The 17,706-nt window shown below is 46.3% G+C and overlaps 1 protein-coding gene across 1 annotated transcript in view; it reads left to right on the top strand.

Moving 5' to 3' along the window:
• Positions 1-17,706, top strand: part of Cabin1 (calcineurin binding protein 1) — a 107,742-nt gene that overhangs the window by 15,064 nt on the left and 74,972 nt on the right. Inside the window, exons 10-19 of the mRNA XM_051186915.1 lie at positions 370-538; positions 2,416-2,552; positions 3,044-3,261; positions 5,433-5,511; positions 6,043-6,230; positions 6,696-6,848; positions 7,725-7,919; positions 10,561-10,803; positions 12,019-12,175; positions 14,285-14,400. Of these exons, the coding sequence (XP_051042872.1) occupies positions 370-538; positions 2,416-2,552; positions 3,044-3,261; positions 5,433-5,511; positions 6,043-6,230; positions 6,696-6,848; positions 7,725-7,919; positions 10,561-10,803; positions 12,019-12,175; positions 14,285-14,400 (1,655 nt within the window). The remainder of the gene's footprint in view (positions 1-369; positions 539-2,415; positions 2,553-3,043; positions 3,262-5,432; positions 5,512-6,042; positions 6,231-6,695; positions 6,849-7,724; positions 7,920-10,560; positions 10,804-12,018; positions 12,176-14,284; positions 14,401-17,706) is intronic.

The raw sequence follows: 17,706 nt of genomic DNA, 5'->3' as shown, positions 1-17,706 counted from the left end.
TGGCAGTTCAAGAAGCTTGTGAATGACTGTGGGCATGGTTGTTTCTTTTTCTCAGTCATTTCTCCGTTATCTACATAATTCCCGGTTCTCCTGCTCTATCATTGGGTATTTCCTGTTCCTATCATTGGGTATTTGGTGTGTCTTGGCTAAGGTCAGTGCCACTCTTTCTGCCCATCCCAGGCACGTGGACCTGGTTAGTGCTGGAGATAGAAGTGTTCTGAGTCCTGGCTTAAAAAGGATATGGTACTTAAGGAACTCAGGAGCCTCTGTTGTTAAAAGGAAAGAGTTCAGTGCTGGTGAACTTGTAAGCAATCGGTGTGTGTGTGTTCTCCTGCTATTGTGTAATACTTATTTTCACTCTTGGTGAAGGTGATGTTTCTGGGGGAGATAAATCTAAGAAAGGGGTAAAACGTAAGAAGACTTTAGAAGAAAGTGGAGAGACAGCAAAGCGGAGGTCCGCCCGTGTCCGAAACACCAAGTGCAAAAAGGAAGAGAAAGTGGATTTCCAGGGACTTCTGGTAAAATTCCTGCCATCCAGGTACTGTGTTTTTTCTGAAGTAACCGGAAGACTGCTGTCCTTTTATCTCAGCAGCATTTTCATCCTGTAATCACCCCTCCCTTTGGGTAACTCCCCTGTTTCTCTTGATCTTTGCTTGAATACAGAGTGTAGATTGCACTAGATTGACTTCTTGGATTTTTTCTCACCTCTCCTGAATACAGGAGCTGTGACAGTTCATCCACTGAGGACTAGGTACTTCCTGAGTTACCATAAGATGACTGACTCAGGGAGGTAGGGACAGCATAGTCAGGACACCCCCTTTTTCTTGGGCTGCTTCAGGGCTGCTGCACATGCTTACAGAAGCCCCACAGAAGGAAGCCTGTCTTTCAGTGGGCGTGTGTCTGCCTGACTTTGTTTTTCATGATTCCCTGCATTGTGAGGACGGAGAGGATGGAGGAAGAGCTGGTTCCTTTATTGATTCTTCATGACCCTCAGAAAAATCCTAGAGCAGAAGTGCAGTCTCAGAAATGGGGGACCTGGGCCTCTGCTTGTGACCTAAGTTCTTACTGGTCCTCCTGCTCTGGTCTTGTGTGTTCTTCAGAAGCCCCAGGTCTCGTATCCCGAGCCTTTCTAGGATTTGTCATGCCAGTGGGCCTGCTCCTTGGTACCCTGTTTCTCCACTCCTAGTGAAGTAAAGAGAGCAAGTCATTTGCTCTGGTCCATCACATTTCTCCTTTATAACATCGACGCAGCATATTTTTGGTCTGCCAGGACTTCCTCTCTCATCTCTTGTGTCTTGTGAGTTTCAGCCTTTTCTCCCTTCACAGTTATCCTCAGTAGGGTTTGACCAGTATACCATCAAGAAATCTAGTCTCTGCCTGTCATTTTGACCAGTGACAGTTTATTTCAGTGACTCTGTCAGAGTGTGAGGGACCCAGAAGCTTTAGCAGATAATGCATCCATTTTCTATATCAGGATACTTAACCTCTCTTTTTCACCTCCCTCCATCTCCCCCACAAAGGTAAAATTCTTAAATAAAGGTTGTTTTTTAGTATACAGCTAAGGAGGACCAAGGTAGAGGTGCCATGCCCTCTGCTGGGTTTTTCCTGGATTGTGATACAGGAAAGAGTTTCTCTAGGAAGAGTTGAAGGATCCTGTCTTCCCTGTAGAACTGCTTGGCCTCCCCTGGGGTCTTGATCCCTGTCTTCTTTATGTGGAGTTATACCTGCTTATTTGAGTCGGTTTCTGTGAAGTTTGAATATTTGCCACTGCAAGTGTTCAGAAACAAACATTTACAGGTGCCCTGAGTGTTGTGGGTAGATGGTGCTGGTTGAGAAAGCTACAGGGGTGGCCAAAACATGGCCCTAGGGAATTGTCTGGAGGGTGCAGTCCGCAGTGGGAGGCACCATGGAGGAATAAGCTCAGATGGGCCTCACAGCACACCTGTGTTCTTCTGGGTTAAGCCTCTGCTTGTGCTTAAGAGAGTGTGCTCTCTGGTACTGCTCCCTAAGGCAGAGCCCTGTGACTGTCTAAAGCAAGTGCTTGTGGTTGGTCCTTATTTGGGTTGCTTGTGTGTGTACCTGTATATGGTCCACCTCTCCCATTAAGAGAAGAGCTTCCTGTTAGCCATCCCTGTATTATGGCTATATTCTGGTACCTAGCTAGCTTTGTGCTTGATACGTGGCTGCTGCTCAGCAGTGGTGTAGTGGGCGGTGTAAATGATTCAGTGTGGTATAGACCAGTCACAGACTTATGAAGTCTGGAGAGAGGCAGAGCCACGTGGAGGCCTGGGCTGTGGGTGCTCTCATCTGTCTCAGTGTACTTCATCTTGGCTCAATCTTAGTTGTTCTACTAGGAAGAATTGGGATGTCACAGTGAGTGGTATGGCTTTTGTGATTTGAGCATGTTCCATGTAGGTTAAGAAAACTGGACCCTGAGGAGGAAGATGATCCATTTAATAACTATGAAGTTCAGTCAGAAGCCAAGCTAGAGAACTTCTCCAATGTGGGACCTCATCGACTGTCCTTTGATTCAGCCACATTCATGGAATCTGGTAGGAATCGGCAGTGTGATCCATCACTGCTGGAGTTTTCTTTCATTGACCTGTAACCTGCCTAGGTTTTGTTCTGCATGATGGTTCTGGGTGATTCATGGGCATTGGTGAAGGAGCTGCCTGTGGTCACCTGAGTGGTCCAGGTACATACTTGCTATGCTCCTGAGGCTGTGTATCTCACACTGGATCAGAGGCATGCCTTTGCAAGTTTAATGTGCATTATCACACCTGTCCTGTGTGTGCTGTGTCCAGACACTGTTTTGTGCATGTGATCTCATTCACAGCACATGGAGGTCAGCCCTTTTGCTATCCACCTTAGACATGGGAACTTTGAGAGGCTTCTTCACCACTGACAAGTGCTGGAGGCAGCACTGAACTCTATGTATGGCCTTATGTTTACCTAGATTGAGTGGGGGAAGCGGGAAGCCAAGGTGTCCTCTTCTGAAGGGGAGCTATTCATCTTGGTGGGGTTATTTTCCTTCTTTGGACAGAGAAGCAGGATGTACATGAGTTCCTGGTGGAAAACCTGACCAATGGGGGCATTCTGGAGCTGATGATGCGCTATCTGAAGAGCATGGGCCATAAGTTCCTGCTGAAGTGGCCCCCGGGCCTGGCGGATGTCGTTCTTAGCGTCTACCACAGCTGGAGGAGGCATAGCACCAGCCTACCCAACCCATTGCTGAGGGACTGCAGCAACAAACACATCAAGGTTGGGGCCTCTTAAGGGCTAGTGTCGGTGATAGCAGGAGACAGTTACAGGGATCTTCCTGCCTCAGGTGCCCTGCTCTATTACTGTCTTACTTCCTTGAGACAGGGTCTCTCCTGGGTTGGTGTGTCCAGCCCGCTTGCTCTGTTTAGTTCTGGGTCTGGAACCTAGGCCATTGTGCAGGGAGCCACATGGCCTGTTTGTGTCCAGAAGACCCTAAAGACTGACTGTACTGGGGGCAGAATGAGTGTAGCGGACTGGAAGGAGACTGCTGCCAGCTGAGCCATGGTGGTGACAGATCCCATTATGTATCTGAACTTGAGTAAGAGGAAGCAAGCCATGGGGATGGCGTCTAGTGTCTAGTGTTGTTTACTGAGATGAGTGGTTTCAGGGAAAGGAAAACAAAGCCTTTGACTCTATTTAACAGGCTAGGAACTATTACTAATTTGTAAAAAATGTTTTTGTGTGCATGCGTGGTATTGGGGGTCTTGTCCAGGCTAGGTAAGCACTCTACCACTGAGCTGTATCCCCGCTCTATTCATATAGTTGTCAGGTGGGAAAACAGAATACAGGGGAGTAGTGGAGTCCTCCAGCAGTTGGGAGCCATGCCATGCCTTATCAACTCTTCCTACTGCATTCTCTGCCACGGGTTTCTGCTCTAGTGCTTTCTAGAGCTCAAGCAAGCAGTTTCTCAGATCCACTTCTCTTTTGAAGGTAGAATGCCAGGTGCTGAGGTAAGAACATGGAGAGCCATCTATTTTAGTTACTTTTATATTGCCGATAAGCACCATGATCAAGGCACCTTAAAGAAGGAAGGATTGATTTGGGGCTTACAGCTCCAGAGGGATAGGAGTCCCATCACCATCATGGCCGGCAGGCCAGATGCTGTAGCAACAACTGAGCTCACATCTCCATTCACAAACCAGAAGCCAGAAATCTCAGCCTGTCCCTAGGGACACACCTCCATCAAGGCCATACTTCTAGTTCTTCCCAAACAGTTCCACTAACTGGGGAGTAGGTAGTCAAACCTGTGAGCCTGTGGCAGCCATTCCCATCCAAATACCACAGAACCCAGTCTAGGTAATGTTTCTGGTTGAGAGTCAGGCTGGAGTAGACACATCTGGAGCCATTGCCTCTGTCTGCACTGAGCAGATCTCACTGGGACACTCCCAAGTAGCTTTTCCCCACTGGACTTGATTCTCTCCAGGAATAATGTGAACCAGCAGGGGCCAGCGTTTGGAATCCAGAAATGGGCTGCTGCTTTCCCAGCTGTGCCAGTTGGCAGTGCCCCATTGCCTAATCTTAGCTTCCTTAGTACCCTGGGGATGACACATGACATTACTGGCACTTTTGAGTGCTGACAGGTGGATAGCCTGTGTCTGGCCTGGCAGAGGGTTGAGGTGACGGACAGGTTGCTTCTTCCCTAGGTAGAGCTATCTCTTGTTTTTTATAAACATCCTGGCAAGTAGCTTGGGGGGCCTTGGTGGTGCACACCTTTGATCCCAGCACTCGGGAGGCAGAGGCAAGCAGACCACTGTGAGTTTGAGGCCAGCCTGGTCTATAGAGCTAGTTCCAGGACAGCCTCCAAAGCTATGGAGAAACCCTGTCTCGAAAAAACAAAAACAGGTGGAAGGAAGAATTATGTTTTCATTAAAAATAAGTTTAACAGTGACAAGAGAGGCCTCAGTGGGTAAAGAGCTTGCTGCATAGGCCCTGGCAGCTTGAGTTTGATCCCTGGAACCCATATAGAGGAGGAAGGAGAGAACCAACTCTACACAAATAGCACAGCACACGTACACACACCATACACATATGCACATACACACACTCTAATACCACATTTAAAAATAGATAAAGTTTAAGCAAGCTTGTAAAGAGTAAATTTAGTGCTGAGGATGTAGCTCACTGAGTAGAAAGTTTGCCATGCATGCACAAAGAAGCTCTGGGTTGATTCCCTAACCCTGGAACAAACAGTTGGACATGGTGGCACAGTGTGTAATCCCAGTATTTGGGAGATTCAAACAAGAAGTGCAGAAGTTCAAGCTCAACCATCGGCTACATAGTCACTTGAGGCCAAGCTTGGGATACATGAGACAAGTTCATTTTAGTTTGGTTATCTCATGATTTGGTGAATCTTTGAGTTTATTCCCGCCCTTCCTGTGCTTGTCATACAGGACATGATGCTGATGTCTCTCTCCTGCATGGAGCTCCAACTGGACCAGTGGCTCCTGACCAAAGGCAGAAGCTCGACAGGTTGTGGTGGTTTTCTGAATCCCAGGAGGCTAGAGGAAGCTAAAGGGGTGATGTGGGTCATGCAGTTGCCTGGGCACTTTCTCTGAGGTGGCTTTTCAGGGTTTGCAGTAAGTGCCCTGACCCTGATGACGTGGCAGCAGAGGCAGCTGTAGCATTCACCCGCTGTCACTGTTACTTGGGATTGGGAAGTAGAGTGTCAGCATTGGAGTGACTGCTCAATGCTGTATGTATCTCCAGTCATTTTCTCAGATCATTCTTTTACAGTCTCACCTGGTAGAGTGTAGATAAAAGTTCAGAGTTCAGTCAGTGAAATTAGCAGCTGCCTTCCTCCCAGCTCTCATGTTCTCTGTGACTGTGTCTGACTGAGCTACTCAGTCCTGCTGCTCAGGGGCTGGGAGTCCCTGAGGACTCAGGGTCCCTAATCATGGTCACAATAGGTTACTATAAGGAGTCCTGAGGGTGACCTCTGGGGAGCAGGAGGGTGTTTGGATGTTTTGTGCACAGGAATCACGTTGGCCTAATGTTTTCTAGTGTCTCCCCGGAACTGCCCTGCTGGTGTGGTGACGGGCAGATTTGGACCTGACTTTCCTGGAACCCACTGCTTGGGTGACCTCCTGCAGCTGTCATTCGCCTCATCTCAGCGTGACCTGTTTGAGGATGGCTGGCTGGAGTTTGTTGTCCGTGTTTACTGGCTGAAAGCACGTTTCTTGGCACTACAGGTTAGTTCCATGGTCAGAACGTGCCCTGGCACCTGACAGGAAGGGAGGGCAGAGAACTGGCTCTATTGAGGAAATAGACACTTGTAAGTGATGGACTTGGTGTGAGGCCGTGGGGCATGGTGGGGATTGCCAGCATGGCTACCATCCTGGAAAGCACCTCAGTTTAGCCCCACTTTTCTGGGAAGCCCTTTTGGTGCTGAGGTGAGGGGCATAGCAATAATTGAATTAAAAACCTTGGCTTAGTGGCACATGTCTGTAATCCCAGCACTTAGAGGAAGAGAATTTAAGGCTAGCCTGTGCATAGATAGTATCAGATCAGCCAGAACTGTGAGACCCTGTTCCTTAACAGATAAGCAGAAATCAGCTTAATTGGTTCTTTGTCTAGTGAGATCAGGAATGTAGGGAATGGACAGCACAATTAGCTCTCTACTTTTTGCTCCCATTTCTTGTTTTTCTTCTGATTAGGGAGATATGGAGCAAGCCCTGGAGAACTATGACATCTGCACTGAAATGCTCCAGAGCTCCAGTGCCATCCAGGCAGAGGCAGGAGCTGAGCAAGGAGACATTGTCATACGGCTGCCCAACCTTCACAATGACTCTATTGTTTCTCTGGAGGAAGTGAGTAGATGTTTTAATGGTATTTTCTTGGTGGAAGACTTCTCTGGTTGATCTAGTCAAACCAGACGTGAGCTGCTCCTATGGAATAAGAGATGCCCACTTTCTGAACAGATAGTCCTTGGAGGGCCAGCACAAGTCTAGGGAGACAGTCCTGGCACAGACTCTACTGGCAGAAAGCTTGTCCAGCAGGCAAGTGTGCAAGCTTGACCAACAGTAATTTAGAAGTACCTGTTGCTCAGCCCCAGCAGGGCTGGAGGGAAGTGCTGGTTGTGCGTGGGCCTGGAAGAGCAGTGCACAGCGGATGAGCCAGGTGTCTGCTGGACAGTACTCTTCTCGCTGTGCTCCCTCTGCCCTGCTGTAGACTCCATGTGTGATGGGTTCATGTGGCTGAAGGCCTCGACGTCCCTCCGTCTTTGTTTCAGGATAAGGCCAGACACTGCTGCCTGTGGGTGAGGGCTGCATTGGGCCTGCTGTGAGGAAAGGGCCCTGGGGGTCAATAATGTGTATCAATCCCTTGCTCTTCCTCTGAGTCTCTGGCAACCAGGCCGCCCATGGTTCAAGTCTGGCTTTCTGAACTGTGACCATGAAGCTTTCCCACTGTTGGCAGATACTATTCAGGAACCCCTCTGCTTCTGCAGTGGCTGAGTGTGTTTGTTTTTAGGACTTGAATATACCTTGGTACTAACATAAATATTTTTGAAGGAGTATACACATTATATGAACACTGATATTGTTAAGTGGGGAGCCTAGTGTATTTTGGCTGAAACGGAGTGCTAGAGTATACTCTTGTCTTTCTCATTTAGGTAGGAGGATTCAAACATTGACTAAGTTCAGGGAAGGATTTGCCATGAGTCAACATTTTTGGACCTTTTTCAGATTGATAAGAACCTGAAGTCTCTGGAAAGATGCCAGTCGCTGGAGGAGATTCAGCGGCTGTTTGAGGCAGGTGACTACAAGGCTGTGGTGCACCTGCTTCGGCCCACCTTGTGTACCAGTGGGTTTGACAGAGCCAAACACCTGGAGTTTATGACTTCCATCCCTGAAAGGCCAGCCCAGCTGCTTCTGCTGCAGGTATGTGCTCACCGCTTGCCTTTACTTTTGGGGGTGGGGTGCACGTGCATGGGCATGTGTGTGCGTGTATGTATATGTATACCTTTGGAAATTCTGAGCTAGCCTTTGAAAACAAATAACTGGAAGAGAACAGTGGGAGTTTAGCCTGCCCTCTAAGATGATGCTAGAGTAAAGATATGGTCAAGACTGGGATAGTGTTAGAACCTAGGAGTTCAGATTTTAGTAGTAGACGTGGCTCATGGTGAGCCCACACTTGACTGAACATTTGCAAGACAAGAAGGAAAGAATGATTAAGATATCATCTACCTATTTACTCATTTGTTAATCTGTTTTTTAATTGTACTTTAATTTTGAGTAGATATAAAATTGGTAAGATCTGTACAGCATAAAGAACCAAGATAGAACACAGACTCATATTTGAGTACATATTAAAGAAAAGTACTAGCATTGTGTTGGAAGTCATGTGTTCCCTCCTAGCTTCTTTCGTGCCTCTTGTTCATGATGTTGATGCTGTGCCTGCCACATAGCAAGCACTGTGGAGATGTCCCTTTCATTATTACCATTATTCCCCTCTGTCCTGAATTAGATAGAGGCAAACATGGATGATAGTAATGTTTCTGATGACAAGCCTAGATTCCTATCTCCTTATGGTTTATGCACTAACCACAGTGTATTTGCTCACTTCAGTGGCCATGTTTTATGGTTTGTATATTTTAACTTGCCTGCTTTGACATTTGTGGAATGGGGATCAAATTCAGAATCCTTCTTATAATGAGGGGGAATAAAAAAAAGAGGTCCCAATTAAGCAAGCTGCTTTTTAGGCTCCTCAGTATAGCAATGGTTCCTTCTTGTTAATTTTTAGATGTTACTATTTGGGGCTGTTATTATACTTTTTAACTGTACATTGTTGGTTTGTAAAAACCATACTGATTTTTGACTGCCCATTTGAACCTGGTCTCTTAATCAGATTCCTGCTTCTTTTTACTGTTTCCTGTGTATTTGTTTGAGTATATGGTGGTGTTGCCCACAGAGAGTGGTAATTTAGTTTCTACACTAGTTGGCAGCTAGTCTTACGCTTTTTGCTCATTCTGGCCTTGAGCCGTATGTTCTGTTAGAGGACTATTGCCAACTTTGACAGACATCTGTAAGCATGTTGTCTTTTATCTATCTGCCCCTTGCATGCATGTTCAGTTTTGATCAGAAGGAGTCAGCTTGGGTTTGCATATACCCCACAAGTATACTCCATAGCCCCTTCCTCATTGGCTCCCTGTTCAAGGAGGCTACTTTATCTAAGAAGCTTTTCCTGGCTTCGTGCATTGGGAGAAACTTTTATGTTCAAAATTTGCAACATATTCCAAAGGTATTTGGAACATTCTGCTCCCATACCCGTTGTCACTCCAGAGAAAGGTGGATAGGAGCTGCTACCTGGCCTAGGCTTGGGGTTGGGGGTAGTTGGATCAGAGTCAGATGGACACAGGGCAGGCACTAGGTGCTTCCTGCTGGTCCAACAAGCTGCCTGTCAGATCTGTGAATTCAGACTGTTTGCTGAAGCAGCAGCCACTCATGAAAACCCACTTCCCTGGTATTTAAATGGGTTATATTCTAGGCCTCCCCCCTCCCTCCCTCCTCAAAGGGGCTTTGGAAAGTCAGTGGCTTCCACAGAGACTTTAAAATAGAAGTCACGACTCTTGGTGTTCTAAGAGCTGTTTGTGTCCCGGCTGGCATGCTCAGTGTGGTATGCATTCAGTTCATGGAATACTCACAGGACCTTCAAGGAGTGATGTCATGGTTGAGGTTAAGAGGGGCTCAGACCTTGACCCCACATGGGCATTGGGGAAGAGGGGGTGCACAGAATGATGACTTCATCAGTTACCGGCCAGTTACCCTTCTGAGGCCTCAGTTAATGCCCTCCTGTGCCGATAGTTCCTCCCTAGCACATTGCCTCACCCTGCCTCATTCCTTGAGACCTGGCAGACTTGGGACATAATACATTGGGAAAGTGTCTTAGTTACATTTCTGTTGTTGTGAAGAGACTCTATGACCAAGACAACTTATAATAACATTTAATTGGGGACTTGCTTCAGAGGGTGTCATGGCAGGAAGTGTGGCACAGGCAGGCTCTAGAGCAGTAGCTAAGAGCACATATTCCGATCTGCAAGTTGGAGGCAGAGAGGGTGAGGCTGGGCCTGGTGTGGGCTTTTAATGCCCCAAAGCCCTCCTTCAACAAGGCCATACTGCCTAATCTTTTCCAAACAGTTCTACTGACTAGGAACCAGGTATTCAGATAAGAGTCTGTGGGGGCTGTTCTCATTCAAACCAACAGTAGAGGTAACAAAGGAATTAGTTACTCAGCCTCAGTTTTGCTACTTGTCAATTCTGTGGCCCCGTTCACAGAGGCCCAGCTTTATAAATAGGAAGATTGGCACAAAAGTGAAACATTTTTTTCCAAAAGCTCCTTGGCTGATGGTCTGCCGTTTTGCCATTGCACCCAAGTCAGTGTGTGCCCTTGCAGAAGCCTGAAGGCTGTGTGAGAATTGCTGAAGCGGCAGCTGCTCTTGTCTTTGGGGCTGTCCTTGCTTTCTCAGTCCCAGGGCTGCGGCCCTGCTGTGTAGAGTTCTCATATGGCTGCTGCTTGTGTCAGGACTCACTGCTGCGACTGAAGGACCACAAGCAGTGTTTCGAGTGTTCTGACGTGGCCCTGAATGAGGCTGTCCAGCAGATGGTGAACTCCAGTGACTCTGCAGCCAAGGAGGAGTGGGTGGCCACAGTGACCCAGTTGCTGCTGGGTATCGAGCAGGCGCTGTCATCAGACAGCAGTGGCAGCATCCTGAAAGAGTCCTCCTCCACCACTGGCCTTGTCCGGCTCACCAGCAACCTCATCCAGGTAACTCCGGCTCCTCTGAGCTGTGCTGTCTTACCAGGTGTGTCTCCCATACAACCCTCTGAGGGTCACTGTTACTCATTGTGACTTATGTACCCCAAAGGGACACACGTTGGTTTCTCTGAATAGAACTTGAGAGTTTGAGGAGGTGACTGTCCACAGATGCAAACCTTCTGTCCGGGGCTGCTTTGTCTACAGGTCTAGGGTTCTCAGACTCTCTGTTTCAGAGGGGCAGAAATAGGCCTAGAGAGTCTGCATTTCGTGTGCCAAGAGCAGAGGGAGGACCAGAGCCCAGGTTTGGCTCCCTGCTGGGGACCCCTACCCCCACAATACCCTAGAACTTCCAGTTGAGGGGTAGCATTTCAGGCCTTACATTGGCTATAGTACCGTGTCACCCACGTAAGCTTTGAGGCAGAGCACCTTCATTTGAGTGCTGTCTTTTAAACTCATTTTCTTGCCATGAGTAAGTCCTACTTTTATTTTTGCTCTCCATTTTGTTCAGCCAAGTTCATGCACATGCACCTGCCATTTCTTTCATAAACTGTAGTAGCCCTATAGTAGTAGTTCTTTCTGTACCTTCTACCTTTTTGGTCCAGCTACCGTCCTGCCACAGAGGCACCTTATAAACACTGAAATATGAATGTCTCCTCCCTTACCTGACCTTTCACATATTGTCCGGGTAGTGTGCCAAGGTACACTGATCCCCAGTCTGCTTCCCTTCTTTTACTTTCTTGGCTGAAGCTATTCTGGGCTACCCTCTGGGATCCTTGCCTGCAAGTGTCTTCTCTGCCCTCATGCACTGCCCTTTCTGGGTGTTGGGCATATGACAGTCATTTACCTGGACACCTCAGGAGCTTGCTTGTCTCTGGTCACTGTGCCTGAGATTCCTGTTGCTGCTCTCGCTTTCATGGTAGCATCTCTATATGCCCACAGGACCAGTAGTTTCTCAATGTCTGCCTTCCCCTAGACTGTTAGCTCCCCTTGCCACAGTCAGTAATTGCACAAGACATGAGGAAAGATCATGTGATTTTCACTGGGCATTGTGGGACTCTATCTGATGATAAATTGGGGTACTTCTTGGTCAGTATTCCCATGTTAGATCTGTAGGCGTAGACAGATGGTATGCCTCACATCTTCCAGAAGGTACTGCATGTAGGCTCTTTTCAAGAGGGCTGGAAGGAGGCTGGCATGCTGTGATACACTTGTGTCCTTTGCCAGGTCATTGACTGCAGCATGGCTGTACAAGAGGAGCCCAAGGAGCCCTATGTTTCCTCAGTGCTGCCCTGGATCATCTTGCACAGGATCATCTGGCAGGAGGAAGACAACTTTCGTTCCTTGTGTCACCAGCAGCAGCTCCAGAACCCAGCAGAGGAAGGTGGGCCCTTAGCAGGTTTGGAGGATGGGCCTGACTCATCTGTGCTTGTCTGCCCTGTGTGATAGGCCCTGAGGCCTTATGCAGGAATTGTGAGAAGGGACATCCTTTGCTGAACTTGTCCACTTGTTCAGCCTCTGGAGCATGAGGGTATTTGTTTCTCAGAGGCCATGTTGTGAGGTACTTTTTTAAAAAGTATAAACTTCTAGTAATGAATGTCTGTAGAACTCTTGAAAAATAGGACTAAATTGTATTCCCAAAAGACTTTACTAGTAAAAAGTGTGTAGCTATAAATGTTTATTATCTTTCTTATAAAAATGAAAATTAATTATGCATATCAAAAAGATTTTTAAAAGCTACTGGCAAATGCTGGGCATGGTGATATACACACACTTAATCTTAGAACTTAGGAGGCAGAGGCAGGTGGATCTCTGTGAGTGTGTTTGAGGCCTAGTCCAGATAGCAAGTTCTAGGAACATAGAGAGATCCTGTGGACAAGTAAGTAAACAAGAGAAACTAGAGCCTTCCACTGGAGCAGCATGCCCAGGGAGGAACAGACATGTTCTATGGACAGGCATGTATGGTGCTGTGTCGTCCCCCACTTCCCCCTCCCTATGAACTGAGGGATGGGAGCTGACCAAGTTCTGAGACAAAAATCTTAATTTCCTCATTTATAGAGAGCTGGCTAATGGAGACACACACCCCTAAAAACCAATTGGCCTTTTCAGAGGAAGGCAGGGAAAGAGGGGTACTTCTGTCTTATGAGTGGACTTAATTCCACTTCTGTCCTGTGAGCAGACCCAATCCCAGGGATGTGGCTGGGGATGAAGTGCACTTGGGGCTGAGCATCGAGAGGCCTTATGAGCTCAGTTACCAAAGCAGTCACGAGACAGTTGTCTGTTAAGCCCTGGGGTTGTAAGATGAATGGAGAAGCAGCAGGGTCAGCCCAGGAAAGTTAGCCTGTGGTGTGGGTAACAGACCCTGGCTAGGCAGTCAGGGAGCTGTGCTGTGACAGTACCTCCTCAGAGCTGCCCTGCTGTCTCGTCTAGTCACTGGATAGAGGCTTGTGCATGTGCATGGCCTCAGATAGAGTGAGTCCTGCAGCTGCCATAGACACTGAAGGAAGTAACAGCTGGAGATAGCAAGTCCTGCCATTAGGGAAATCTCAGGGAGGGGCGGGGGAGGGACCTCGGCTGCCTCTTCTACTTCTGCAATGGGAGTTAAAACTGTCATTTTAAGGAAGGAGAGGCAGCTTTTGTGTGATAGAAAACTCCTGATTTTAAAGAATAACCACACGAGGCAATTCCCAGCCACTTGTAACTCCAGATCCAGAGTGCTCTGGTTACCACAGACACCCCCACACTGTGGCAGACACAGACACAGGTACACAAAAGTAAAAAACAAGCCTTAAAACATGCAAACTAAAGAACCCACGAAGGCTGCAACAATTTGAACCTTTATTGTCTGAAGGGATTTATTTTTTTGTTTGGGACTGATCAGTAGTAAATTTTTGTAAAAGACACTTAAGCTGTGTGTAACTGTGTGCAATGCCTTCTGGTGTTTTCTATTTAAATGTGTTTTGTTTTGTTTTAATTTACTTCACCTTCCCACTCTCCAAAAAGAGCCAGTTAAAAGGTGCTAATGGTTTATATATGGCCCAGAGTTTCAAGAATACTGAGACTCTTAAAGGAACTAATAATAATTTAATGGCAGTTCAGTAGTTAGTCTCTCCTTCTGCAGTATCAAGTAAACCTAAACATAAGACTTTTCAGAAGTTGTCCATGTAGTATGAGGCCTATTACTGTAACTTGCCCGTCTCTTTGAAAAGCACAGAAAGGTGCTTTGAGTGATAGGCAGCAGATGCCAGTACTAGTTCTCAGGGCTAGGACAGTTTGTTTTGTTTTGTGAATGAAGCACTCATTTACATTTTCTGTATGATTTCAGGTGAGTTTTGATAAACATAGATTGCTCATTAAAGTTTAGCATTACTTAGAAGACAGGAAAGGGAAAGAAAACAATCAGTATTGATGGCAGAGAGAAATGAGAAGAGATGTGGATGCAGCCCTTTTGCCACTGCATGTTTGCACTGACTGTTGGCCTGGCCTTTCCCAGGGATATCGGAGATGCCCATGCTCCCATCTTCCCTCATGCTGCTCAACACAGCGCATGAATACTTGGGCAGGAGGTCCTGGTGCTGCAATTCAGATGGGGCGCTGCTGCGATTCTATGTGAGTGATTCTCCTGGGTCATGGACTGCCGGTACAAGGTTGGGGCAAGTGGAAGAGGCAGCAGAGCCCTTTTGGTTCCCTTGGGCTTTTGTTTGTCTATATGTAGGGGTTCCCATTGTGCATCATTGATTAATATATGTGTGTAACTACTGAAACTTGAAGAAAATCTGAACTTGGTTCCTATGCCTTTTTTCTTCTTTCTATTACTATGACAAAATACTGAGATAATCATCTTTAAAGAAGTAATGGTTTCTTTTGGCTCATGATTTCAAAGACTTTAGTTCATAGTTAGTTGACCCCATTGTCTTTGATCAAAGCACACAGGTCCTGATTGTTCAGTTGGTAGCTATTATAGCGACTGAGGACAGTCGTCTTGAATTTGCCCACTGGGGCTGATTGGTGGTAGCTCTGGGCTTATTGGAGATACACAGCATGAACCTGCTCCTCTCTGCTGAGTAGGAGGCCAATTAGCACCAGACAAATTACAGCTCATCAGTTTTTTTTGAATGTACCAAGGGAGAGACATCAGCCCTGCCTGTATACCTGCTGATAAAGTTTTATTGGTGCATTTATTTACATATTTACATAGCAACTATGACTGTTTTTACTATGTACTGACAGGGCCAAGAAACTACAAGTCTATATGGCTTGCAAGGCCTTATTTGTTCTTTGCCCTTTAAAAAGCTTGTTATCTTTTGCTGGGTAACTTCTGTGTGGTGGGTGTATCCTCTGCAGCCAGAGCCTTCCTCCCCAGTTTGCCTCCATCACCAAACAGTCTTATACATATTAGCACACTCCATAATTTACACATTGTGTTTATTATTTAGCTTTTCTCTACTGATGTTAAATTCAGTGAGAGTAGGTGTTTTTGTTCCCTTGGCTCATGGCTGGATCTAAGCACTTAATACAGCACCTGGCACAAAATTAATGCTGCAGGTTTGTGTGAGTCAGGGCTCTCTAGAAGAGCAGATCTGATGGGACTGACATTAAAGGAGATTTAGTAGACTGACTCACAGGACATAGTCTGGATAGTCCAGTGATGTCTGTCTCACAATGGAAAAGCTGAGAATCAGTAGTTGTTCAGTCCATGAGGTTGGATGTCCAGAGTCTCAATCTGGTGCTGGAGTCCAGGAGATTCCTGGAGAGGTGCGGTTTTCAGTCTGTGTGGAAATCCTGAAAAAGTTGCACACATACACACTTTTTATTATTACATATTACCACTTGCTGCAACAGGATAGGTGAACTTGTCAGTGATAGTGAAGGCAAGCAGGCAAAAAACAAGGCTTCCTTCTTCCATGTCCTTTTGTGTAATCTGCCACCAGAATGTATAGCTTAGATTTAGGCTGGGTCTTCCCAAGTCAAATAATCCAATTTAGAAAATCCCTCACAGGAGTTCCCAGGATCATGGGTTTTAGTTGATTCTAGATGTGGTCACCTTAGCAACCAAGATTAATCATCACAGGGTTGAAGGAGACTAAGAATGTACAAAGCTTTTGTTTGCATTGGACCTGCCAGCTTGCAAAGTCTGTATTGCTACCCAGGAATCAGCTACTGCCCTCATTACTCCACCAGACTGCAGAGACACTGTCTGCTTCCAGGAGGTCTCCTCAGGCAGCTCTCTCATGCTGGGAAGATGGCTCAGTGTTTGTTGTACAGGATGAGGACTAGAGTTCCCATCCCCAGAATCTGTGTGTGTTAGAGTTACTATTACTATAATGAAATACCATGACCAAAAGCAAGTTGAAGAGGAAAGGGTTTATTTAAATAAAGGCTTCTAGTTCTATCACTAAAGGAAGACAGGACAGGAACTCAAGTGGGGCAGAAACCTGGAGGCAGGAGCTGATGCAGAAGCCATGGAGGAGTGCTCTTACTGACTTGCTCCACATGGCTTGCTCAGCCTGCTTTCTTGTAGAACCCAGAACCACCAGCCCAGGATGGCAGCACCCACATTTGGCTGGGCCCTCTACATCAATCGCTAATTAAGAAAATGCCTTACATGCAGATATTACGGAGACATTTTCTCAATTGGGGCTTCCTCCTCTCTGATGACTCTAGCTTGTGTCAATTTGACATAAAACCAGCCAGTACATTGTGTAAGTGCCCCTGGGCTTGGCAGCTTGCCTGTAATTTCAGTGCTTAGAAGGCAGAGACAGACTCCCCAGAGAAAGTTGGCTAACTGGTCTAGCTGTATTGTCATGCTTTGGGTGCAGTTGAGAGAGCCTACCTGTCTGTCTCAGTGAATAATGTAGAAAGTAATTGAGGAGGACTCCCAGTGTCAGCCTGTGGCTTCCACACCCTGTAACACATATGTACACACATACTCATGTGGATATGCAGAACACACACACACACCATATGCATAAGGAGGCCTGGCTTTGCTCCCTAGAGCTACTGATAGAATGAGAGAGCTAACTCCCTCAAGTTGTCCTTTGACCTCCACACATGGTATGCGATTGCCCAGCTCTCCATATAAATAAATAAATGTAAATGAGAGAGAGAGAGAGAGAGAGAGAGAGAGAGGCAGGAGAGAGAGTATATCACATGCCTGGAATCCCAGCACTTGGGTTGTGGAGGCAGAATGATCAGGAGTTCAAAGTCATGCTCAGGCATATGAGATCCTGTATGTGTAAAAGAAATACACACACAACCCTTTCCACAAAATTCTAACGATTTCTCTTGGCTTGTTATTACGTGTGTTCTTCATTTCATGTAGACTTTTTGTTTGTAAGACAAGGTCGGTCCAGTCCCACATTCTATATGGATGCCAGTGGGTCTGAGCTCTATTAGAGTATTTTCTTGCTGCAGCTGTGTCCTTGGTCTCTTATTTGTGAGTACAAGAAGTTATCATTAGACAGACTCTGTCTTTACTAATAATACACAGTCTATCTACTCCTGTGCCAGTACCACACTTAACTTTGATAGTCTAATAACTACTAGGATTCAGCTGCTTACCTTTATTTCCATCATATTCTCTGGCTCCTTTTTCTGTAACATTGTAAGATCAGTGTATAAAATTTGGGAAACTGCACCCTTCCTGGAATTTTGATTGGAATTAGTGGCTTGTTGATTAATTTGGAAGAGAAGTACCCAAATTGAATTATTCAGTTATGAACATAATATCTTCCCATTGATTTCAGTCTTACATGTGCATTTGCTTGAATCCTAGATTTGTGTGTGTAGTTTTGGGGACCCAAAAGGTCTTGTACATGTTAGGCATGTGGTCTGCTGATATCCTGTATTTTGAACCCCATGTATCTTTTTTTTTAATCCCTATTACAAGTAGATATTTATTTTTTTTTCCATTTT

This window comes from Phodopus roborovskii, unplaced genomic scaffold (genome assembly GCF_943737965.1).
Source record: "Phodopus roborovskii unplaced genomic scaffold, PHOROB, whole genome shotgun sequence".
Classification (NCBI taxonomy): Eukaryota; Metazoa; Chordata; class Mammalia; order Rodentia; family Cricetidae; genus Phodopus; species Phodopus roborovskii.
The sequence above is the reverse complement of the archived record's forward strand: the minus strand, read 5'-3'. Positions and strand labels throughout refer to the sequence as shown.